This window comes from Anopheles arabiensis, chromosome 2, assembly GCF_016920715.1.
Source record: "Anopheles arabiensis isolate DONGOLA chromosome 2, AaraD3, whole genome shotgun sequence".
In the NCBI taxonomy this organism is placed as follows: Eukaryota; Metazoa; Arthropoda; class Insecta; order Diptera; family Culicidae; genus Anopheles; species Anopheles arabiensis.
The window spans coordinates 80,952,045-80,978,552 of NC_053517.1; the positions used below are offsets into that span (position 1 = coordinate 80,952,045).

General features: G+C 44.5%; 1 protein-coding gene across 4 annotated transcripts; it reads left to right on the forward strand.

The window, feature by feature from the left end:
- Window positions 1-364: 364 nt before the first annotated feature.
- LOC120897429 lies at window positions 365-26,480 on the forward strand. 4 transcript variants are annotated; one of them, XM_040302325.1, is made up of 9 exons: window positions 365-521; window positions 8,767-9,209; window positions 14,558-14,772; window positions 18,340-18,447; window positions 18,827-18,945; window positions 19,012-22,047; window positions 22,818-23,072; window positions 23,632-23,769; window positions 24,253-26,480. In XM_040302325.1, exons 2-9 carry the CDS (start codon window positions 9,163-9,165, stop codon window positions 24,664-24,666), a joined length of 4,332 nt encoding a protein of 1,443 aa, XP_040158259.1. In that variant the 5' UTR covers window positions 365-521; window positions 8,767-9,162; the 3' UTR covers window positions 24,667-26,480. The 4 variants fall into 4 exon arrangements, with proteins under 4 accessions (XP_040158259.1, XP_040158261.1, XP_040158262.1 ...); XM_040302326.1 differs by lacking the exon at window positions 365-521 and adding an exon at window positions 608-848; XM_040302327.1 differs by lacking the exon at window positions 18,340-18,447.
- The last annotated feature ends 28 nt before the right edge of the window (window positions 26,481-26,508 follow it).

Genomic DNA, 26,508 nt, shown 5'->3' on the forward strand with positions numbered 1-26,508 from the left:
ATTCCATCATAATTTCAAGAAAATAGCATCCATTTGATTCCCCTTTTTTGCGTACCGTACGTGATATGTCCGTTGCATTTTGATTCAAATAAAAACAGGTTAGATCAAACATGCTTATTGCGTGACAGCAGTAACCAAAGTTCCATTTGTTACCCCAAGTCGTCTAAGAACTTCAATACATTTTCTATAAAATGTAGGAATATACTCTGGTTTTTAATGATAAAAGTCCATTTTCGATAAAAAATTGTTCTATTTCTCCCCTAACCATTTATTATCGCTTGATGATTGTCACTTTTCAGTTCGCTTGACAGCTGTCAGTTGACATGCATTGGCCCAACCGCTCGCTATGCCTGCTGCTGCGTCAACTTTCCGTTCCTGTGCTATTGGTTCTGTTCACCGCACCACAGTTTTTCATTGTTGTCGAGCTCGTGCAGTGCCGTGCGTACGCTCGAGTCGTACTTTACTCCTTTTTTTTGTATTTTGCACAATTGCATGCACGTGTGTGTGTGTGAATCACAGAGGTTTGTAAATGTTCTGTCTCCAAGCGGGTGCTGTGCCCCATAATCCGCAATAGTGCAGACGAAAATGGGTGGTGCGTCGACATTTTGAGTCGGCCTTCCCGAATTCCGTCACCATCGCGGAAGGCAGCGCGACCAGCTTCCTCCTGAAATAGTTTCCGTTTTGCCTCGGCTGTCGCGGGCACAGTGAAAAGTTACCGATCGAAGTGGCATGTGTGTGTGTGTGTCTGTGTGGAAAGCCATTTTCTATTAGAAAATCAGAAAAAATCCTGCTCGCGAATCTGCTACTGCACGCCGTGTGTTCGTCAACCTCCGTTTGCTCCAATAACGGTGTGTGTGTGTGTGTTTCATGTGTGCGTGCGTGCCCATTTACAGTTGCGTGGCTTGGTGCAGTGATAACATTCTTGGGGAGAAAACAAAATTAGTAAACCTCTTCAGCTTAACCGCACCCTGAAAAGCATTAAGTTGCGGTTAAGATCTATGCTCCAAGTAGTGATTGTTCGCTCGCTATGTGTGTGTGTTTGTTTGTGTCGCGGAGACGAATGGTCTGGGGGAGTGGGGGCATAAATGGCCGAATGCAGTAATGGCCGTGGAGTGGTCGTTTGTGGCTGCGTGTGCGTCTGTGCCACAAGAAAGAGGAGTTAAGAGTTAAGAATTTGGCAGCAACTTCGAAAAGAAACTAGCACAATGGTTGCACAATTTAAAGCTGTTTTTTCCCTAATATAACGATGTTTGCAGTAATCAACATAGCTTCCAAAACAATAGGAGAAGTTAATTAGCATATGTCAAAACGGTCCCATTGAAGATGACTCACCGTTTCCCTTTCGCTTTTGTTTGCAAATCGAAGCTCCAGTGCACGTGAGTATGTGTTAGGAATGTCTCTGATGTTACTGCAACTGCACAACTGGTGGAGCCATACGACAAATTAGCCAAAGGCGCAGTAACAACCGTACTTCCTCCTGCTAGCTAGATCATAGACGAGAACGAGAAACAAAAACACAACCACCATTTGGCAATGGCAATATCGTCATCAAGCTTCAAGGTTCATTTGTTCGCGAAAGGCACGCGGGAATGTCGCAAGCAAGTTCAAAAATGCACTGAGAACGAGGAAGTTCTTCTTTTTGCAGCATTCCCAAAATTTACCCAAAAAAAAAGGATCAGAACCGTCGTACCGAAACGAAGAAGCCTCGCCAATGCTTGAGAAAATGTCAGAACGTTCTTAGATGGATCGTCGCAACTTCAGCAACCGAGCCCAAGGCCAACCCTCCCAACTTTACCTTCCAACGATCGGCCCATAGTAGGCGCGATTCTACAGCACACGGCAACGGCAGCCATTCCAACGGAGGGGCAGGCGTGCAAAGAAGGCGACACATCCCTTTTCCGGGAGGTTGCCTTCAAAGACAAATGATTTTACAACGCGTCTTGCCACAGCTGCATTAGTCTCTCTCTCTGTAAGCCTCTTGCCGTCATTATTGGGACTGGGAGCTAAAAACAGCGACATAGGACCCCGGAACACGCGGTTGTTACCGTCGTCGCAAACGTTTCGCCTTGAACGCGCACGGCCGAGAGAAAGCCAACGAAATGTGTACGATGGTGAAGAGAAGATGCTGTTGGTAGGCCGGGGGGGTCTATCTATCGCTTGGTGTGTTGTTGCATCGCGTCACAAGACGACGGCATAGAGCTGAACCGAGCCGAGAAAACCATTCGCCTTCCAACATCACCACCACCAGCAGCAAGAGGAAGATGAGGTCATCATCGTGCACGAGACACGGTGACTGGTTGGTTGGTGGTTGGTTCAACGAATGGCGGCCGGTGTGGTTATGGCCAACGAAGTTCAGGGTGCAACCTGTGCATGGCACAAAGTCGCCCAGAAATGGCTGCAGTGGCTGTCGGTTTGCTGCTAATCGATAACGAAGCTTCCCTGGGGGCCTTCTGTGCGCTACAACAACTCGCAATGAAGCCTGACTTCATCATGGAGTACATTTATTGCACCTTAAAATTACCTCAAAATAACTTTCCATCAAGCGGCGATAGGTTCTTTATCGATATATGTTCCCACCATCCTCTCATTCCAGTAAATCATTGCCTCTCCCTGGCCCCACAGTCGTGACCCATTTGGCGTCTACAGTTGGGCAATTTTATCTGCTAATGGATAGAAATAGATAAAATTACTTGGCGTGTATGGGTGTGAGGCGAGGCGCAGGACAGAGAGAGAGAGTCATCCGGATGTAATGTCATCGGTACGAAAATAGTCGTCCTGAACTGCTGGCTAAGAAGGCACCAGACGTCACAGGCCAGTGCAACTGGCGCATTTCGGTGGATTAGGATTTAATGCTCCGAGTTTCGTCACTCACAGTGCCTGCCCATAGAACGGAGATAGATAACGTAAATTGTTTTCGCTGGAATGAAAAATGATTTCCTTCCTTTGCAAAAAAACTGTTTGCCATCGTCGTCTCGTTTAGCGTTCAGCGCTCTATATCAGCTTGGCATTTATTGTAAAATGAGACAGTTTGCCATCTATTTTTAAGTTGCTGCTTTGGAGCATTTTTATGTACATGCAACTCATGCTTTTCATTGAATTTTAAACATAGCTCCACATGGCGTTATCTAAACCGCTGGCCAACGTCCAAATGGGGCATTGCACTTTTGTGTGTATGTGTGTGGGCGCTGGCGTACATATTTTCCGCCGGTTTTGCTATTGAACCGGAACCTGCGAAAAATGGCACTTTGCCGATCGTTCGTTTCGCCTCTTTTTTTTTTAAACAGACCGGTTTTAATATGCGTCACTTTTTGCTTTTTGAACAACAAGAACGCATCGAATTTGGTGCTCTTGGTTTTTTGTAAAAAGGAGCAGGGGAAGAGCAGGAGACGGTTTGGATGAGGTCCAACATGTTAAAATGGAATTCTCCATGGGAGGTGGTGCATATAAACGTGCTTTGCAACATTAATTCTAAACGATGGCATATTGCATATTATGTTGAAATGAAAACAGCAGTTGAAAACAGGTTTAAAATTCCGAAAGTACATTATACTTAACTGGATGATCGTTTTCCAAAAGGTAAACTGCTCAACCATTCTTGCTTGTCTTCTAAACATCCGCCAAACCATTATCGTCATTTATTTACGTTTGCTTTCCTTTCTTGTAGCAAAACAATCCCGAAACTTCCCGACCCGAAATCAGGCACAAAAGTTGTGAACTTTCTTCCACAGACATGAGCATAAAGCATTAGAAGGGCCCCGGGAAAACTCCAAAAAACATACTCCACATCGCAAGCGTACCGGGGAAAATGATTCGTTCGGACCAGCAGCAGTGTGTTTTAAAAATAGCCGGTTGCTGCTGGTTCGATCTAGAACGCTCTTACGAAGCACTCCACCACCGCGAACGACCGCGGCTCCAAGTCCTGCAGTACAGTTTGGTCGACTGTTTTGAGAGAAGACTCGTCTCCAACTCAGCGTGAATGCGTCGTCGGGTCCCATCCCGCCCTAAGGGGCACACACACGCGACGCGAGGTTTATTACGCTACCTGGCAAAACATAACATTTTATTCCATCTCTCTACTGCGGCTACGTTTGGAATAACAAGCCGAGGCACCGGCGGCCAGCAACCGAGCCATGTTTGTTGTTCCGTCATGTACTGTGCCGTCCTTCGGCCTTTCGGCTGGGTTTGGTGTGTTTTTATTTTCCTTCGATGAAAAGGCCTCGTTATGTTTTTTCCTTTTCTTTTTTTTTTGCCCGACACGCTTCTTCGTACACGACGGTTTGAGCCGCTCCAGGTGTGCAAGCGCGCTTACGAATGGGCGGTTAAGCGACTCACCGTAATCCACCGTTGATGCCGCCGATATCGATTAAAAGCCGGGACGAAATATGTGGTGTCGACTGCTTTTCCCCGTCGCCAACCGCGGGATGACCGTGCGCATGGTTAGGACCCGGCCATCTCTCCGTCCGGGGCTTTGCTGTGTAATCGTTCAGTCGAACGGACGGCGAAATTGCCTCCCCCTTGGGCCCCATTTTCCGGCACCGCTGCGAGACACACGGCAATTGAATGTGTGTTTGGCATTTATGTTTTTCCTTTTTCACTGTGTCGCGCACTTTTGCACGTCTTGTGCGCGTCCAAAGATCGCGCGACCTCTGTCGCGATGGTGTCCCTCTGACGATGTTCCCAGCCTTGATGAGGCCGTATTGTCGGTGAGCTGCCGATGCAGTGTCACGCAAGCTTCTCTCCTCAAATTTGTTTCCATTTTCGACTGTGAGCTTTCTGTCTTTGCTTTGTCGGATAACCGTGGCTATGTTGCAAAACTGTCGACGGTGTGAATTAGTTGACGGATGCGTTTCCCATGACAGACTGACACCGCAACGAGATGATGGTGAATAAAAGCGGTTTTAATCGGTTTTGCCCGTCACTGTATACTGTTTGCTTGTTGCTAGCCTGTTGCTGAAACTCCCATTTGTCCCACACGGGGTGGCTTTTGCAAAGGCAGAGCAGCTGATCGTATTGGTCTCGGTACGCGTGGCAGCAGATGGCAGACCACACCTTACAAACAAATTCGGCCTGTTTGGAGGGTAAAAGTTTGTCAAAATTGGATGCCAAACCTTTCGAGCAGAAATGTCGGCGACCGAACCAACCATGCCCAAAAATCACTGATTGTGGTTTGTTTTTTGTTATTTTTTTCATGTGTTTTTTACCGATCCGCATAGAAAAAGAACCAACACATACATACACTGCACACTACAAAGCAAAGAGAGAGAGAGACCCGCCCGGAAGTAAGGTTAGTCACCGGCGATTTGTTGTTTCGAATTGCACCTGTCATCAGGGCTCAATTCCAGAGCGGGCAGGGTGGGGTAAGCAACCGATCAACAATGTCCGGGTGTTTGCGGTGGCGCATACTACCCCTCATTCCAGTATTTCTGTTCATTTGGAATGGCTTTTATAGGGGCTACTTTTAGTTTGAGCCTCTTACCGCCAACATTTTCCCCACTGCCGAAGGCTTTCCACCGGACTTCCGTGGCAGCGCTCCGCGATAGGCGTATCCGCAAATGAATGAAGCGAAATGGAAAGAACGGGCAAACCGAAAGCATTGTATGTGTCTTTTTCTATAGTTGGATGTTGTTATTACTTTTTCCTTTAAAATGAAGATGTTTCTTTAACATCGATCGCGAGATTATCACACCTGAGAGTAAGGGCTTGAATAGCAAATCCGCCTGGAGAGAAAAAAATGGTTTGAATCTCGTCTAAACTACCGTCTTTGGTTGGATAAAGTAAAAAGTCATGGTTTTCATCTGGCTTAACATCGCCTTTACACAAAGCCATTGCCCCCAAAATATCAATAAGCTGAAATGTTGTGTCACGTCGTTTACAAAAGTTAAAGATTATTACACATTTATGCATTGATTTGAAGGATTGATGTAGAAGTATTTACCATTTGTTTTAGAAATTGATAATTTTAATTCAGCAACGTTTTTAGCATGATATGATGAACTTCAGCAACACAATTGTAACTTAAAACTGCGCCATGCTTTCGCCCGGTTTGATCCCGCCTAGCTGACGGGTAATGCGTTAATTTTAATTAATTAAGACCATCTCTTCCATCATAAGCCCGTTGGGCTTTGTGCCGTTTACACACACGATAAGAGTTAATTAAACTTGGAGAAGCGTAAAGCGAGAATGCCCCGTGCCATGCCATTCTCGTTGGATTAGGTGATCGTTTGCCGTGGAACGGTTGTGCGGGTTGCCTAATTGCTATGGTTTGGCATCGATGTGGGCGTTGCTTTGAGACTTTGACAACATGTCCAGTTTGTTTTATCGCTTTCAATTAATGTTTCACTGCTTGCTTTTGCTGCCTGCTGGTGCCGCTGGTTGTTGGAGCTTTTCCGTACGACGGACACAATATATCAAGAATTTAGAGAAGACATGTCTTCTTTTTTTACTATAATCCTTTTTTGCACAACACTGACCGTTTGTCACACGGCGATCGATAATGCACCGTAGTTAAATGATGATTCAGCCAAAGCTTTATCCATTTCCATTGCCGTTAGTCACCAATCGGCAAAGCAAACAGGCAAGCGCATTAGCAACCAATGGCGTTCAGATGCGTTCAAACAGCACAAACGCACACAAACACAGTACCGGCCACTCCCGTAAGCTTCCCAACCCAACCAGCCAACCGAATAAGACGTGTTTTTCTCACACTCAGCTGCATTCTGGTTCGTGTTGGATCGGTGTAGCGCGCTTCCTTAGCTGTGGCAATAATGTATCCGCAAAAATAACCATTACGCGGTACAAATCTTTCATATACATTTTCCGTGTTTTGTTGCCGCTCCTGGCGTGCTGTGTGTGGACTAGTGATGGGAAAGCTGAAATTTTCGTCGGAATCGATTCCGCCGAAGTTTTCTGGAATCAGTTTTCGGAATCGATTTTGGAATCGGCTCGTAATCGGAATCAGTTCCGGAATCGGAATCGGATCTAGAAACTGGATCGGTTCTAGAAACTGGATCGGTTCTGGAATTTGAATCAGTTCTAGAATCGGAATCGGTTCCGGAATTGGAATCGGGATCGGTTCCGGCAGCGTAACCGGTTCCGGAATCGAAATCGGCTTCAAAATCGGATTGGCTCCGAAATCAGAATCGGCTTCCAAATCGGAATTGGTTCCAAAATCGGAATCGGTTCCGGAATCGGAATCAGTTCCGGAATTGGATTCGATTTTAGAATTGGTTCCGGAATCGGCTCCAAAATTGGCTCCAGAATTAGAATAGTTTCGGAATCGTAGTCGGTTCCGGAATTGAAATCGCCTCCAGAATCGGAATTGGCTCCGAAATCAGCAACAGCTTCGAAATCGGAGTCGCTTTCGGTATCTCCATAAGAATAGATGTTTGGGTCCAATGATGCTACGTATTGATAACCGTAAAACATCAAAATTTACTTGTAAACGATCCATTCTCATGGAGTTTCTCGGAATGAAACTTATTATTTCAATTCAAGAACTGATTCTCATTCCAGATCTAATTCCAATTCTGGAGTCAATTATGATTCCGTTACCTGAGCAATTTGCTATTCCAAGGCCGATTCCGACTTCAGATTCGGCTCCAGAGTCAACTCCGGAATCGGCTCCGGAATTGATTCCGAACACAGAATCGGAATCGGGTAGCTCCGATTCTGAGCTCCCAACACTAGTATGCACGGATTACAATGTGTGGGTCAGTTTGTGGAGCATGTTAACATGTACCGCATGGGTGTAAATGCGCCCCCACAGCTGCAACTGGGCCAACTGGGGTGTGCGGTTCGATAAGAAAAGTGGAGCGCGCAAATAGGAGAGAACACAGACAACCCAGTGCGTAATGATTGTATTAATTTCTTACGTTTAAAGATGTTGTTTTACTCTATTTCAATGTAACTTATTTTTGAAAATGAATAATACCTCATTCATTTAACGCCACACATTAATGCTTTATGCTTCTGTACATCCACTCTTCCAAGCAGTCGCCCAAAGGGCTGGCCCACCGTTAAAATTTACGCCCCATTGACACGTGCTTTGCATGTCGTGATGCATTTCGTAACTCGTGGTTGGCACTTTCTTTTGATGCCCCTTTTTACACGCTCATCACAAAATGCATACCATTATTGTGGAATCCATCCACATCCAAAAAGGTGCTCGATTGCTCGTTTATGCTTAATTTCGCACACATTTGGTAGTGGAGTGAGGGTGAAACACATACCCAGCGGCAATGGGAGAGAGAGACAAAGAGAGCGCAAACCAGAGAGTGAATTAAAAACCATTTCACCACCTTCCTGCCGCTGAATGTGTTGCTAAAGTGCTTTTACTTTTCACTTCCCTAAAATATCACGGTCAACCGATCGACATTTACGCTGGCGCGGAAGCAATAGAAAACTGAATGGAGGGGTGGGGGTGGTGGGAGAAAATGGTCATACCAACAACAACAACACACACACAAAAAGCGAAAACACTTCCACCCTGCTTTTTCACATTAGTTCGACGAGTAATAAATCAATCGACAGGTTTCCATCACGCCCTTCCTTCCAAGCAAGCAAAGGGAGTGTGCACAGTGTGGTTGGTACTGGTCGTATTCGGCGTCAAATTGAAAGTAGCCTATCACACAACACTAATTTCATCTCAATACCATATCAATGAACATAAAATCAATTTCGTTAGACAAAAAAAAGATAACAACTGAATTTAGTTCGCCTTTTGGTAACGCTTTTCATTAATCCATTTGGCGGCGTTTGCTTTTTTAGGTAAACCATTTTTAGTGTAGTATAAACCCAGGGCAATCACACACGGAACGAATGCTCAACGTGCTTCTTTCTCCACCAAACACCGAACGAGTGTTGTTGTGCAGTGTGAAGGAAAAATCATCAACCAGTTGGCAAAAATTTGCATAACACGGCTCAATTTTGAAGTTTTGTGATTGTGAACAAAAGCAATAGAGAGCGAGAAAACTGTGCGTGTGTGTGTGGGTACTGATTTTGCTGTTTCGTACCACCGGTCTGTGTGTATGCATCGAGAAGTAAAAGTGAAACCACCCCGCCGCTCTACCGGAAGTGCTGCCGGCGGAAGATCAGGGTGATCTGCGCGAACCAGGCGGCGATCCCATTTTTCCCTCCCCAGCGGCAGCCAACGGTCGGGAAAACATGGACGTGTCCGAGAGCTACAGCGGAGATGAGCTCATACCAGAAAGGTAAGTTTTCCGTAAGCGTACGAACAAGCCTACGTAGAGAATTTATAAAGAATTGTATAGAGAGAGGTTGTGCGAGCAATTGGGAAAATCAAGCAATTCAAAAGGTTCATTGTATGTATACTTTAATCAGCTTTTTTGTGGAACATTTCATTTGAAGGAGTTTGATGGCTGAACTTAGTGAGTCTAACGCTAACACGCATCTTTGTTCTACCTTTAAAACGATTGTTCGTGGCGAATTTGATTGATTCTTTTTTCCTATTTGAAACGTGAATTTTCCTATTTGATCTCGCAACTCAACTATAGACTGATATGAGTTAAGCGTTGATGGGCTTTACAGGATTTCGAATCATATAAGGGAATAGTTCAATCACTTTGGGGAATGTTGCAAATCAGTAGGGGAATGTTGCAAATCGGTAGGGGAATGTTGCATGCAAGCTGTGGAAGTTTGCAATCATATAGGGGAGTGTTGCCACTGACTAGGGGAATTTTGCAATCGTACTGTGGAGCTGTCATCAGACTGTGAGTACCGCTGTAAATACCTCAAAATATTTTCGTAAATTTTACTAACTTATCATGTTTAATTGTGGCTCCGCAGCAGGATTTATTTAGTTTATCATGTAGGGGAAGGTAGGTAAAGACGGACACGTTAAGGGAAATGTTAAAAATCTAGGGATATATAAGCGCAACGACCATGAAAATGTGCATACATTATCTTACACTCATGTTTTATCAGAAAATGTGTTGAAACTTTTAAGTTTCCATCGATTTTGCGTTTTTTACGAATGAAAACATGATTTTTTTCGTGCGGTTTTGAAATGTTCGGGTAAGACGGACACCTTATATGGGAAAGATGGACACCATGAAGGGTAAGATGGACACCTGCAGAAAACGTTGGAAAGTGAAGAATTTTACAGTTTTTTAACAAATTCTATCACTTTCCACGTCCTGGTACGTTTATAAACTAATTATTGGCCTATTGCAACGACGATTCATTCAGCCATGAATTTAGGAATTTTAAACAGCGCTTGTAATATATCGTAGAATGCAGCATCTAAAGCATTATTGACATATCGCGCACTTACAGCTGACGTTGCTCCAGCTTACAGAACAACAGTCTAGAACTTCCTTTTAGGAAATTACTCCGCAAAAAGTCCACGACCCCAGTATTTATGAGGGACTTGTTAATAGTTTAATCCATTTTCCACCATGTCAAAATTCAACATTTGATTTTTGAAATTCCATAAAATTTCTCATCTATTCCTTAACAATGTCGTATAAATGCCTCATATTTTTATTGCTTAAAGTTGTCCAAGTCGTGACAAGATATTGGATTTTGTGAAGCGCCTCATCAACGTCGAGCGAGTAATAGTATAACGAATGGCTACTATTTTGACCGATGTTTTATTTCTCGCTTATTTCAATACTTTCTCTAGTTACTGATTGATTTATAGCATCGGATTACCCTTTTTTATGGTATTTGAAGAAATATATTCATCACCAATTGATATAAGAAGTAAAACAATTAATAAATTCGGTGTCCATCTTTCCCTACAACAAGGTGTCCGTCTTTCCCGCTTTGGTGTCAGAATATTTAAACCACCAGATAACAATATTTTGTATTGCTTTTATCCTCGTTCTTTCGCCAGTTTTTTCATTAATGATCACGACAACCCATTCATGAAATAAAACTTCCGGAAATATAGACAATACAAGTAGTAGAGCTTAAGATCGGCAGTAGTCAAATTAGATCCACAAGGGTGTACATGATTGAAAATTTATTTTGTTCGTGGATTTAACCAATTTTATATATATTATGCCAAAAATGTTCTCAAATGTGTTGTTAAACTTTAAGTTAGGATGCTGCATTGTAGATTTTTTCGAAAATTACCATTTTGATGCATTTATGACAAGTGTCCATCTTATGATTCGAAACCCTGTAAAGGCGTTTGGATTCCGCTTTCCTGCCGTTTTGAAACAAATATTTCATTTTTTAGTTGTTTTTATATCATATCTGTTAGAAACTGCCGTTCTAACTCGGAAAAATTGAATAAAATGAATTTCTTAGGTTGACACTACAGGTGCACCAAAAAATTAGTGTACTTTTATTCTTGCTATTGCTTATTCACTTTTGGATATTTTCTTGTTATTGTCCTCGTTTATGTGATTTCCTTGCCTTTTTATCTCTTTTCGCGCGCACAAAACATCGCCTTGGCTGACAGTCCGTTGGAACCTTATAACAGTTTCCAACAATATCCAAAATTAAACTATATCGCTTATTAATTTTAAATCATTGCCATAATATAGTACAATCAAGTCAAAAAGTAATTGTAATGTTATAGGTCCTGAATTTCCTAAAAAAAATATTACATATCTATCAGATCACCTACAATGAGCCTCAAAACAGCTTTGATTCTGAACTGATTCCAGTGTAATTTCATCGTTAATTTTCATTAATCTGAGCCAAACCCATTTTCTTTACATTGAAGTCCATTGTTAAGGTAATTGTCAAGGTACAATCATCTAATGCGTTCTTTCATACCATGCTATTAGCTACACAAAAACTCGAATTTAATTCATTCCGGAATTCAACAACAATTTTTTGCCTTGTTGAAGTTCTGGACAAAATGTTATTTCATTTGATAAAGATATATATAAAGATAAAGATGATATTTGTTAACGTGATGAATGCCTCGATGGCAGTTTCCTGCACTAATTATTGAGACGTATACGGGTCAATATATCCAGCACTACATTGAATCCAAGAGGAAAAACAGTATTCAAACCCTGCTGTCGGTAGGGGGGGCCCGCCCGATCAACGAAGAATCCGACCTTAATGATTGGGTCTTTGGTCCTCAGAACAAGTTAACACTTAATAGAAACATAAACTAAAAAATACGAATTTTGTGAACCCTATTGAGGAAGATTAGATGCTGTACGGAATGTGAAACAAAATGCCCACAATACCAAACATTGGCTCAACCAATTTCGATATTCTGTTTTTAAAGTAATTAGTGCCGTAATTCTGGTTTTAAAGTAATTAAAACTCTTGGAAATTTCACGTGTCTGCAGATTGAATAAAATAGAACAATTTTTCAATTTGAATTGGAAAGACTACAAGTTTACACAGCAATTGAGTAAAATGGCTCTTAGACTATTGGTGAGTTCAGCATGAAGAATTCAACAAATGAAGTGAATACATGTTCTTCCTACAAAAAGAATGCAATTTTTCTGTTTTAAAGAAATTTATATTTTTTTGTAAATTTCACTGCTTCAAACGGCTTAAAGATTTACTTTAAAATGTTCATTGCTTAGTATAATACGTGTTTTTCACATGAAGATAAAGCTGGAAAACCATTCGCCAGAAACTAAACCTAATTTCCTCTTTTATGTTGTCTTACTGCACTTTGAGAGCTCTGTGTCGTTTGGTCCCGTTCCCATACCCATTTACCCGCCGGATATCTTTCATCTCATCCAACATCCCATACACAGATCGAGGGAGTGGGGAAAATTGTGAATGTGTTTTCGTCTCTTCCTTCGAACTCACTTTCCGGACGTGTGTGTGTGTATATGTTTTTGTGTCACTTGCGTGTCCAACTCACCTTCCCAACATTGTTTCAGATCTTTCGATTGATTGGCCGTCAGTGATGCTTGAAATTGACAATGCTTCTTCGTTGCGCCAGAAATGCAGTAAGGGAAGGGTGCATTCCGGCGGGTGGTAAAGATTTGCTCCCATAATGAAGAGATATGTGGAAATGGGAACAACAACAATGGGTGTGTATGGCGGGGATAATCCGCAGCGTAATATGTTCTTCCCGTTTACGATGCGACAAAACATCGATCGATAACAGTTTGACGATGGCCCAAATCGACTTTGACTGGGCAATAGCGTGAGAGAGAGATGAGCGTGAAAATGAAAAATAATTGGATTTTTTTAAATATTCAATCTATATTCAATTATTATTAATTTCCCAATTTATTAGGTAATAAAATGAAAAAAATGAAAATATCAGTATTAAATCCATTACGGAATACAATTACGGAATTACACACAGAAGTCTTGTGATTGTAATTTTGGGAGTTTTGTGTATAACAACATTTTTTAAAAAATTGGCAGAAAAATATTTTTTTTTAATTATTATTATTATTATTATTTATTTTTTCATTGTTTACTATTTTTAATTACAATATAGTGGAGCTCTGATTGATATTAGACCTTTTGTGCCTTTTACACAATATACTGGATAAATTTAACAGATTACACGTCATGATATAGAGATCATGTTTCAGCTATCGCGTTAGAGTGGAGTTCTTCTGCAGGGAAACGTTACAGAAAAATAATTAAATTATATAGTTTCCACGCCCTATGCACTTGTACTTTAAATTATCGCAAAATTAACTCTATTTGTTGTCACACCTTTTCGTGTCCAATAATTTTAATTACATTGCGCTCCACTTCCTCTCCCCGCCAATGAACTCGTTATTAACTTGTTAAAAAGGTGTTTTAATTGCCTGTTGAACTTTTCTCAATGGTGCAACAAATCATTACCCATTGAAGTAATCGAAATCTTAAAAACAACTTACAGCAATGAAGGGGGTGAAATGGGTGAAATTATCATTTCCAATTATGCTTCACCTGTTTCGGTTTGTTATCATCGTTACCACCCACCGACCACCAATCGAAAGTAGCGTGTTGTCGAAAGAAATTATTGATGATGGAGTTTGGCATCATCGGAGCCCATGTGTATGGGGCGAGAAAAGGGATAAACGACCATCTCTTGTTTTGATTCATCATTTTATTTTGATCTAATTACGCTATCGTATATGGAAGTGAGCTGATTAGCACCTTTTCGGATTGTTAAAAGTGTATTTTCTCTCGCTGGCGCTCGCTCTTCTTTGGAGCTCTTCGCGTTGGCCAACAGACTCGCTGTGGAAAACGCGATCGCTTTAAAATAGAACAACGTTGTGCGTGTAAATGTGAAGCACCACGGACGCTATGATTTCGTCCATCCTCCTCCCACAAGGTGCATTACATCTTGCAATAGTGCGCCACTGCGCTAGACGCTCGCTCATTGCTATGAATTGGGGTTAAACCGTCCCGTCCCCCCGGTTTGCAACATAACAAACATCACCCAACCCCAACCCGAAGCCCAAGAAAGCTTCACACTTCGTTTAATTCGCGTACGTCCGGTGAGGGGCGTGGGACAAGCGGGTGGGCTTTGTTTTTGCAACATAGAGACGTACCTCTTGCCTGCGTGTGTCTTTTACTCATCCTTCTCTATTTTTTATTTTTCTTTTTCTTCTCTTCTTTGTCCAATTACTAAAATAAAATACACAAAAACACACTCTAGCTGCCTCGAGTCGGAATGGATTGATGAAGATGAAGTGTTTGCAATTCTAAAACAATGGGAAACACGCGGTGGCAGCAGTGTGCGCGGCAACAGCAAAGCAGCAGCAGCCGCCACCGGTTATGGCAACACTGCTGGCAGCGGTCACATCCTGCTGAATCAGAGCTTTGGCAATGAGAACAACATTAGCGTCGGCAGCAGCATCCCCGGAAAACTAGGTAAGTTTCATCTTTCCCTTTTGCTGGGAGAGGAGCTAATAAGATGAATAAATGATCACCGAATGTGATGTGTGTGTGTGTTGAAGGGAACAGTTTAGTTTTAGCACACGCATGGGTTTTGCGAAGTGTGCCAGGCATGATGATGGGGTCTCTAAGGTGTGGTTAAGGGTAATTTAAATTTGTTTCAAAAGTGGTTGGATAGGGTCTTTGGTACTTATACTACATTAGGCCAGAAATTATTTCTCAACCAATCTATGGCTACGATTTGTTAATTTGGCAAAGATTGACTATCCGACTGCGTGTTACTGCATTAATCACGAAAGCCTGTTAAGGCCGGTATGTTCGCGTGGGACGTTACGCCAAATAGAAGAAAAAGAAGATGTAGTTAATGGTACTGGTACTGTTACTTAATTTTGGGGGCGTGTAAGAACTCCAGGGATAGCCCAATTCCACTAGAACTGCTACCGAATGAGGGAATTGTTGCTGAACCTACATTGGTTTTGAAATAGAATCTGAACCCACACTAGTCCTCTATTAGACCTCCAATCCATATTCTGGAACATGCTCCTGAAACGGATCCAGTCTTAGAACTTATATTGAAAACATCCTTGAACTGATCCTAAGGCCATACCGATGCTGGAGCTTAAATAGAATCCATATCGTTACTGGACCTGATACTGAACCAAGGCTGGTTTTAGTACTTATCCTAGACCAGCAATTGGCAAAGTGCAAAGTGCTCTTGTTGTCTAGATGGCGACTCTTTGCCGTTCGTATGTTTCATAGAACTTAAAAAAATACTATTAAGTTATATATTTGGCTCTTGACGTAGAACTCTACGAAAAATTTGTTAAATTTGGCTCTTTTGGTCCAAAAGTTTGCCGACTCATGTCCTAGACCCATACCAGTCCATGTACTGCTGATCCTTAACCTATAACGGTCCTTTAATCGGCCATGAATTCTAATCGATTCTGGAAATGATCCTATCAAAAAGAAGAGATCAGTTTTGATGCGGTCCAAAAACTGTACCTGAATCTCTTTCAAATCAAGGAACGGATCATGATCTTGTCACGGGTCAGGAACCGTTTCAGTAGCTCACTATCACGCTATCACGGATATTGATGTGGCTATTATATTTGGGGGCGGTCCTGTGGTACAGTTATCAACTCGAACGACTCAATAACACGCCCGTCATGGGTTCAGGCCTAGAATGGACCGTCCCCCCGTAGCAAGGATTGACTATCCGGCTGCGTGGTAATGAATTAAGTCTCGAAAGCCTGTATAGGCCGGGGCATGTCCGCGTAGGACGTTACGCCAAATAGAACAAGAATATTATATTTGTTAATGAGCCATCGCCGGCAGCAGTTTTTTTTTTCTTTTATATATTCGGCGTAGACATTCAACGTAGAAATTTAAGAAATCCCTAGCGAAGAAGATTTGTTAGGGATCTATCCGAAATATTGTTTATAATAGTTTTTATTTTGACTCCTCCGATTTTTCCGTTGTTGAAAGGAAATTGTTTCGAATTAGTCGATATGAAACTTCACAGTGAAATTACGTTTTTCTTTAACACACAGTGCAGATTCACTAATGAACGAATCAGTTGACATTCGTGAGTTCAATCATTCAAAAGAGTCAGCTGATTCGCGAGCTTTTTAAGAAGAGTTTTATTAGCCAAGCTTGGGTTTAATTGATTTAATCAGTAATCTTTCAATAAAGTATTTATGTACGTCCTATTGTTTAGCAAATTTTTTAAAGACATGGCATGCCGGCCTATACAGGCTTTTAAGACTTATTCAATACCACGCAGATGGATATTGAAGTCTTTGCTACGGAAGACGGTCCATTCTAGGCTTGAGCCCACGATTGGCATGTTGTTAAGTCATGCGAGCTAACGACTGTGCCATGCATACAACCTCCACTGCCTTCACATATGAACTAACTCCTAAAAAATGAAAAATAAAAATGAACTCCCAAAGTCTTATCCAAAATGAGTCTTTCAAGAGTACACTCTAATGTTGAGCACAGGTTTGCAAACATTCTGTTTCGCGGACTGCATTGTTGCTTCGCAAACAACGATGTTGAGGGCCGTTTCTGACGTTACATTTAGCTATTTGTTTTAATAAATAATGCTGTTAAAATTTAAAATTTCTACAGATTTCTAATATTGGGACCTAAGTTTCTAGCAAAAATGTATGTTTCTATTTAATATAAAATAATTGATTTGGAAGAATGTATCAAGGGTTTGATTTTATCTACCCACTTATTACTCACGATTTCAATATGTTAAGAAGGGGTACCAATTGCAACCAGTTGACAGGTTTGCAACATATACCAACCTTCCAAGATAACAACCCTTTCCGATGGTGGTGGGCTCGTCCAAATTAAAACGCCCATTCAGTACACGACAGCCAAATCCCAACACCTATATGCGGTTTGTACGCCTCGTATACACCTTCATTCTGGCGAACGGTGAAGTCTTGTCTTCTTGGCGTTATTCATGCTCTGCCCACTGTCTCCGTCGAAGGACAACCACTTGATTGTCGCTCCATCCACGAACCGGTGTCGATTTCATGCTTTCCGTTCCAATTTTAACCCAAATCGAATGGGAGGGAGGACAGTTTGATTTTTGATGTAAAGCAAATTTAAGACAAAAGTATGATCAATGAAATGAAATTTGTCAAACTGGAAAATGCTATGAGACAAATCAACATGCAAGTATAGATGTGGCGAGAGTGTAAAAAAGGTGTGTAGAGCTTTTGTTTAAATCGCCCAGCTGCGCGACACCGTCCAACAGTGACGTGACGTGGTGGTGGTGGTGCAGGCCCCGTATATGGTGAGGTCACTTCCTCCACTCGTTTTGACGCGCGCTGGCCTAAGCGCCCGTTTCTTTATTATTGCGCGGTTTTTTTATCGTTTTGCGTACACATTCACGCTTTTATGGTGTGTGCTGGGTTAATTCTTTGTCCCTGGACGTTGTGTGTACGTAGCTGAAAATGGAAACTAAACCCCCCACGTGCGACGAGCAGATTGGCAGGAGGAGGGTGTAACGGTGCCACAACTATCTCCGATGTGCGGCCGGCATGTGCATGTACCGACGAGCGAGCGATGCAATTAATCCGTCCTCCGCTACGTTTTGCTGTCAATCGATTTGGCGGAGTGCGTTTTAGGCGACAAATGCCACAGTTGTTGTGCGGTCAGGCCTTTGTGTGTCCTGGTATAGAGCACAGCTGGTTGACGGAAGTATCCGTTTTAAAAATGCCTTCTAGACAGTTTCCGAAATGGAATGGAATGTGGTTTCTGCCGGTACCAGTAGACAAACTTCCTGAGAACGAGAATGAACCGCGAGAACGGGCAAGGTTCTGTTGCATCAATCTTGACATCTTAGTTTAAGGCATGAAGCGGAAAAAGAGCCGTTTGAAGTAAAACGATCGCAATTTCGTCTTATAAAAAGGGAAAACAACTAACAACACCCGGACAAAGGGAATTTGAAACTAATTTGTTATATTATTAAAGAAGTTATTTGAATCGTTTCCTTTTTTGTTACCGTTACTCGTTAAACGTCTAGAAAAACACTATCCGAATGTGTGACGGACCGCATCAAGAACGAGCTTCTTCTGCTCGATGATATCGATAGTATAGAGTGTGACAAGCGGCTGCTGAATCCAAACAGTGGCAGTAAGTATTCGCCGTGCGTTCCTTTCGCGTGTCACCCATTGGTTTTTGTTTTAAATCCACCCCAAATTGGCCTTATAACAGCTAACAAGTTCCAATAGGATTCGCAATTAATTGGCGCTCGACGGAATTGATTGCAATAAATTGAACGAAAATTCGAATCATCTCGCCACCACCACCATCATGTGCGATCAACCAGTTGAATGTGCCCAACAGCAGCCACAGCATAATCCATTTGAAAACCAACCATTAATGGTGTTTGTGTTTTTTCCCTCCCATACTGCCATAACACTTTAACATTCTCATGCGTTTGTGATGCTCATAGCCTTTAAGTTGTACAATAAACACTAATATAAGATTGCCTTTTACCCATCCATTGTAGGTCAAAGATTCGTCGACACGGGAACGTTCACAAGGCCGAAGAAGAGAATAGAGACTGGCATACCGAACAGTCCACTCGCTGTAGATAATAACAACACCTTGTCCTCTTCACACACCGAGGTAAGTCTGGCGCAGCTCATTTTTCCTCCGATTGTAAATCAATTCGCCTTCTCGCCCTCTTTCCAGTTCCCAAGCGGAGGATCGCCGCTGCTGAACGTACAAATCGGTGGCCCGGTAACGCCTTCCTCCCTAGCTACCCCGTCCGCCCTCGCTAACTCGACCACCGGCAACCGGCTGCTGATGCAGCGCAGCTGGCTGCAGGATGTGTCGCCGCCCTGCTCGATCATGAACTCGATGGAGTACTCGGCGAACGAGAAGATTACCAGCAGCCTGATCACGAGCGGCGACTTTAGCAGCGTCGGCTGTCTGCTGAACGCCGGCGATGACAACGCGAACGGGAGCATGCCGAGCGTGGGCAACGCCAGCTACAACGGCTACAATCTGTACAGCGTGATCGAGGACCGGCAGCGGCTGGAGAACCTTTGCCTGGACGAGGAAAGCACGCTGACGAAGGATTGCAACATCTCGCGCACGGACCTGAACGCGATCGAGAGCGTGTCGGGCGTGAGTACGATGCAAAACTCGTACGAAAGCAGTGGCCGAACGGGGGCGCTGGTGGGGGGCAAGTCTTCGTTCGAGGAGGATAGCTCACCGCCGCCGCCGCCAACATCGACGGGTGCACCAACGGAAGAGGAACGGGACGCTGGAAAGGAACTGATCAACACGACCATCACTACCGGCGTGACCGCTCCCAACGACACGTTCGTGCTGCCGGAAGCGGAAGCGGAGCGGCTGCTCGCCGGCAAGCTGCTGCTGAACGGTGGCGGTACGTACGATGCGCGGCGGCCGCGCAACTTCAACACGTACCGCAAGCCGCGCTCGTCGTTGAACCAAACGTTCGAGGAAGTGCCGCACGTCGATGCGGATACGACGGTCGTGCTGCCGGCGGCGGGGCAAACGTTCGTCGCACCGAAACCGGTCCTCGACAAGCATGCGGTCATGAACAGCACCTTCGGCATCGTGGGCGATGAGCAGATCGGTGGCGCGGCCAATGGGCACGGAACGTTCGTCAGAAACCGTACGCTCAACAACGAGGAAAGGGACGACGTGCGGTTAATCAATCTGACGCTCGACACGGTCGAACCCTCGATCACGCCGCCGCCTGCCGTTCCGTTCGATCGCACCTTCAAGCGGCGTCCGCGCAACGGCACGTTTATCGGCGGTGAGGACGAGGTACGCCATCTGCCATTTGATAGCCCGCTGCGGCCGACGGTGGTAGGCGGCGGCGGGGCAGGACCGGCAGCTGAACCACAGCTGGAAGATGAAGCGGAACCGCACGGGCAGCGCACACCAAACGGAACGTACAATCAGCCGCAGCAGCTCCCGGCCAACTCGATGCTGGTACAGTCGACGCCCTTCCACGGACCGTCGGCTCGGGCGAAGGTGGCACCGGAGCTAGAGGACCTGTCACCGATCGGTCTCGAGACGCAGAAAACCACCCCTACCAGCGGGCTGGGGCGTACGATGGTGCGACGCAGCCGCAACCTGGAGCAGGACCTGCGGAACATTACCCACGAGGTGGTTGGCACCGCCGAACCGGCCGCTGACATGCTGCTCGAGCTGGAGACGGATGATTTCGACGTCCAGATACGGCGGCTACCGTCGGCGACGGCCACCGCGGGCACGGGCACGGGCACGGACATATCGAATTTCCTCGACGCGGAGAAGCGCATCTCGCTGCAGCACTTTGAGGAGTTTGAGAAATCGATACTGGAAAGCGAACACAGCGGGATCGATTTCGACGAAATGCTCAACTCGCTGACGGCGGACGTGCGCCGGTCGGACGAGGCGAGCGACAAGCTGCGCCAGTCGCTGGACAACATCAAGAAGCGCCACTCGCGCATCAACCTGGAGAAGCAGCAGCAGGACGAGATGAAGCGGAAGCTGCACCAGCAGCAGCAGCAACCGGCGGAGGCACAGTGCGACAATAAGCTGGCGGACTCGCTGCTCTCGAAAAGTGGTGGCGGCAGCAGCAGCATGTGCTCGTCGAGTGGAAGCGAAAGACTGTTAAATCGTAGAAGTAGATATAATGAGGACGTACACCTGAACCTATCGCCGCAGCAGCAGCAGCAGCAGCAGCAACAGTCGCAAACGATGAACGCGACGGTCATTATGGCGAACGGGGGAAGCGAAGAGGGACCCGCTGAATCGGCTGATCCCGTCCCTACCAACAGCGAGGTAGAGACGTACGATCGCAAGAACCGGGACCGCTTCAAAACGATACGGCTGGGCAGGCGGCGGGACGATTCGCTCGGTGCCGTCCTGCCGGACGTGGACCAGGAGCTGGCCGGACCGCAGCCACTGTTCAACGGATCCGGGGAAGATAGCGGTCTCAGCAGCAGCAGTGCCTTTAGCAGGGTAGATCATAACGCGGCAAAGATGGCGGGTGGTCCGCCATCGCTCGCGAACGGTGGTAGCAGGATGGCGGCGGGTAACGGCAGCAATCTGCCCACGATGAAGACTGAACCCTCCGGGGATGGCGATGAGGCCGTGTTTAAGAAACCGCAAGCAATCCAGCCCAGCACGATGATGCAGCAACCGTCCGGGCTGGCACGCCCCGGTGAAAGCCGGTTGCGCAGTACCCTCTCCAAGCCGCGCTACTATGGCGCCGCCGGCCCGCTGCAGGGCGCGATTGGAGGAATACAGCGCAAAGACCTCACGCTTCCGCTCGGCAACAAGTCCAGCTCGGCCGATTGCTTGGAACAGCGGGAAGAGGACGATCAGTATCTGCTGCAACAACCGCAGCAGCAGCGGCTGTCCGGGGATAAATCGCTCCAGCAGCAGCAGCCCACCTCGCGGCTAGCGACCATGTCCAAGCTGGGTGGCGGTAGTGGCGGTCTGCTCGGCACCGGAAGGTACTCACAGTTTGGCCTAGCGAACAAGCAGCTGCAGCTGCAGCAGAACCAAACCGTTGCCGGCCAGCCGATGGGTGCTCCGGCGCTCAAGTCCCCGATGGGCACGAAATCCAAGTCCTACCACAGTCTTACGTTTGCGCAGGCAAACAATAGCAGCGGGTACGGTGGCTCCAGTGGCAATCTCTCCAAGCTACACGGATCGTCCGCGCTGCAGCTGAAACTGAAGCACAATTCCAGCAACACAGAGGTATTTTTTTCGTCGACTTTTCCATTTCTTTTGTCATCCATTTTCATGCATTTCTCACCAAAGAATCATTTTTCGTGTCATATTTTTCACACTGATCGATTAGTGACCGTTATTTTGCAATTTCCGTTGTATCTGTTTGTTTGAAATGTTTGTTTGCATTACTCATTTATTGTTTGTGAGGTCATGAAATAGTTACAACCTTAAACCATAGATACTATTGGTTGGAAATAGTATTGTAGCTGTGTGTTATTTAGCTTATGTTTAATAGATCCAATCATGAGTAGAGAAGACAAAACGGTACGGATGGAAGTTACAGTGTCATGTATCGATCATGTTCTTTCCCATGTCCCACATGCAAAAGGACAACACTACCATTTGGCAATCCGCACTAAGTCCATCTTCTTCGTATCATGCGCATACCTACGGTTACACACATCCCCATCAATCCCATTGCTCATTTATCGCACATGCACTATATTGGTGTGAGATTCTTCTTTTGTTTTTCTCGGGTGAGAGTTTCTTTCTGTCCGACACACCCACTCCTTGCACAACACTTGCTCCACCACCACCATCGTGCAACAGGAGGATGCGCTCAGTCACATCCACCCGGTGTAAACGTAATCTAGATTTTATGCAACCGTCTCATAGATGCGTGCGTGTGTGTGTTTCTTTCTATTTGTTTGTATCTCTATGTATGTGTGTGTGTGTTTCTTCCGTGTGCACTAACGCTAATTCGATGATCCCCGGTCCGTCCGACCTGTGTTTTGTAGCTGAAAAGTAACACATCCAAGCGGTTCTCGCTGCAGCAGCAGGCAGCTACCAACTTGCGGCTAGCGTCCAGTAGCACCAACCAGCATCAGAGTGCCGAAGGAGGAGAAGGAGGAAGAGGAGCAGTGGTGGGCCGTGCCAGCTTGCCGCTGGGGCGATCACCCGCCGCCGCTCAGCCAAATGCAGCTCGTACCGGCCTGAACAACAGCTCCACCGCTGCTGCAATGGCTAACAAAAACGCTCTGAATACTACCACTGTACGTGTTTGTTTTTGTAATTATAATGTTTTACCTTTCGTTGTTAAGTTTTCACTCACGGGGTCTGGTCAAGGAGAGAAAGAGATGGTAGAGAATAACACAAAAATAGGATATTAATTTGAGGCTATTATTAATTATTGTTTCGTTTACTAAAACAAATATGTTCATTGTTTAGTGTGGTTGCTTGTTTTATCTGTTAAACGTTCTGTTGGCTAAAAGGAACAGTACTCAAACACGGTTTAGTGTGTACATATTAACCACAGGCTCTTTTCAAAAACATTCCTATAGCTTTATAGCTGCCTCTTTCACCTTCAGATCCTATTTTGGTGCAAAATTCGTGTGTAAGCTTTTGGTAAAACTTACGGTGTTTGTTTACCCAACACACGCTCTGCTATCTTTGGCTATCACACATATATTTTACAAAAAAATAGCTCCAAATGATCCCTTTTAGCAAAAGAATTTATATAAAATGGATTGCCCACTGATCGCTTGTACAGATATCGTTGCATTTTAATGTCATGTCCCCCGTTTATTTGTCCTTGCCTCCTTTCTCCGCTAGCTCTCCGGTGGTGTACAGATGCGCACAGCCAGCGGGTTGGCGAAAACGTCCCGCCTTGGGCTGATTCGCCCCTCGTCCGGATACTTTAGCTACAGCACGCACCGCAAGCACCCGGACTCTGATAACGAGTCCGTCAATGTAAGTAAAACCAATGGTCAATAGAAGGACCAACGCACTGAGTTGTATGCATAAAGTAGACGATATAATAGGCTAGATATATTTACCAGTTCAACATTATTCCTTTTATCTTATTCAACACTTACTCTGGTGAGTGATATACATACATTTTTGAAAATAATTTGTCATTAGCTGAGCTATAGAAAGCCCCACGTTTTTGAAAATTATAGAGTATATTAGTAGAAACAAGTTTAGTAGTGTGTTTTCCCCGACAGCGAGTATCTGGGCTGGAAGGGCCATAGTTTCTCCCATACTTCGCAGAACGTTAAAACCTTTCACACGATAAAGTTTTTGAAATTTTGTACTTATGTCCCAATTTTTCTCTCCCTGTTTTCTTCCCTTTTGACGTTTTTTATAATGTGTTTTTGTGTGTGTGTACGTTTTTTTTGTTGTTTTATCCGATACCCTGTGTCTGTGCGCCCTGTGATGATCATCATACCGTAGAGCCTATCATCCTCATCCGCTAGCTCACGGGGCAGCCTGTATCGTGTAGATAGTCAAAGCATAGCGAACAGTGCGCAACCGCCACAGTTCGCGAGCGCCACGCGAACCAATAGTGTCGAGGACGTTAGCGGCACCAGTAGTAGTGGTAACGGTTTGCTAACGAAACTTAATGGCACCGGTGCAGGAATGGGCCCGGGAGTGCTGAGCGCGTACGCGTCCATCGAGCCGCCGCTACCGAAGAACAACCCTCCAGTGTCCTCCTCCATGCCGGCGGCGCCAACAATGACCGGGCTGAAGCAACCGACGGCAGCGACCGGTGGAGCGAAACCTTCCGGGCTGAGGCCACCGTCCGCCATACGACCACCGACGGTGCGCAGTGGTCTTCCGCGTCCCACGAGCTACATAAGACGATAGATTGTGCGTGGTTTTTCGTGTAGGATGATTAGCTAATAAGGGCCCAGCTCCCAACACAACACACGGGCAGGTAAACGAGCCATAGAAAACCCCTGTCGTGTGTGTGTGTGTGCCCGTGTAATACGGGCAGAGCGCAGCGCAGACAACCAGATCGTGTTAATATTAAGCCGTCGTCTGCAATGTGTCAGGTGTCGGCTTTTGGCAACCCTTTTTCCCCACATTGTATTTATCTATCGATAGTGTGTAACAACTGTGTTCTGCCGAAAGTATTCCCATCCGGTCACGTTTTGTTTTACTGCTGTGTGTATTTACTACGCGAACAGCTTCGTCCCTCGAACCTTCCGATAATCACTTTACTTGTTAACGTTTGTTTTAGGAATCTTACTCTTTTTTTTTATTTGTTTGTACAATACCGTTTGTCCGTTTACCGTGTTTTGTTGGACAGTCTATGTAATACTTCTCTCATTGTGAGCATTGAAGTAAATCATTTGCTATTTAATGTTCTATTTAATTAACAGAACAGGAAGACGAACGATACCATCGGGGGTTGTTCGTTCTTCCATTCAGCAAACGCTTTATGAATTGAAATCGAGCGAGCTCTTAGAACATTGCGCGTTAATCGCTGCGTTAAATGCAGATTAGTTTGTTAAAACCCATCTTTTTTACACACCTATTGAACTATGAAAACTCTAATGCTGCTTTCTGATCCTCACAGGCGTTTAATTGAAGAATTTGTGATATCCTAATTGTTTCTTTAAAAATACTGTTCTTCTGCTTCCCCGTCTCTGTTGCTAATTCTAATATACGTACATTTGTTATACGACGATCCCCGAGACACCCCTGCCCCCATTGCTGACTGTTAGTAATCTTTGATTTTGGGAGGAACGTTTTGTCAGATTTTGTCTAGGGTCGTACAGCAGCATCAAAATACAAGGAAAGAGCCTTCAACAAATGTGTAGCTGTTCCAGGCACAGGAAAATGTATGTTACTTTAACTAATTTACCTATAAGCTTGCTAATGAGTAAGTGTGTAAGCAAACGAAAAAAACTGAAACGTAACAATATTAAACTCACACACTTGGAGTACCCACATGGAGCGCGAGCTTGTTGTTATACGGTCAGTGGGTACGCTACATAGTTGCTGTAATGTTATCCCATCTGGTAAAATCCGTTTAAGTTAAAGCAGCTAGCGAATTGGGTGAGGGTTAAGACTAAAAAGGAAGACAGTCTTACGGTGCAGTAGACGTTACGTTAGCGCTCGAACAAAGGAAAGAAGACTTTTGGGTTAGACACAGTATAGTTTGTCAGGTTTTTACAAGTAAAATGTCCTCGTAACAGCAATAAACTGGGAAGCGATTATGATTTACGTATTATTGGAGAATCAATCCGCTTTCCTTTCCTTCTTATTCGTTACATAGTCCAGCAGACAGGAGGTTGACTTTCAGTTGAGCCAATGTTGAGTCCAAGTGTCACTCATGCTTCAACGAAAGTGCAACTAAGCACTCATTATTAACGCTGTTCCTCGTAAACTCCTTCGTACTTGAGTTAAAATGATCGTGAACCTGACAAACGTTTTAGTTTAAAGATCTAAGCATAAGAAGAAGAAGAAGAAGAAGTATCGCTTTGAATTGAGCTATTGCGAAAAAAAACCTTAAGACGAGATGAACAAATCACGCGGAAATGGACAGGAATTGTTATGTCTGAAACTGTAAAACGTTAACTCTATAGTAGCTCCGTTTGAACTGTGTAAAGCAAAACGATATACAACATATTTATACATTAAAACAGAACCTTCCATCCTGGAACACAATATTAGCGAGCTGGTTGAATGTTTTCCTTTCAC

Bases quoted from the DNA above. Each gene is read 5' to 3' on its own strand.
- LOC120897429 (XM_040302325.1), top strand. From the start codon at position 9,163: ATGGACGTGTCCGAGAGCTACAGCGGAGATGAGCTCATACCAGAAAG. The intron at 9,210-14,557 runs GTAAGTTTTCCG...AACACACTCTAG, and splicing joins GATGAGCTCATACCAGAAAG to CTGCCTCGAGTCGGAATGGA. The intron at 23,073-23,631 runs GTACGTGTTTGT...TTTCTCCGCTAG, and splicing joins ACGCTCTGAATACTACCACT to CTCTCCGGTGGTGTACAGAT.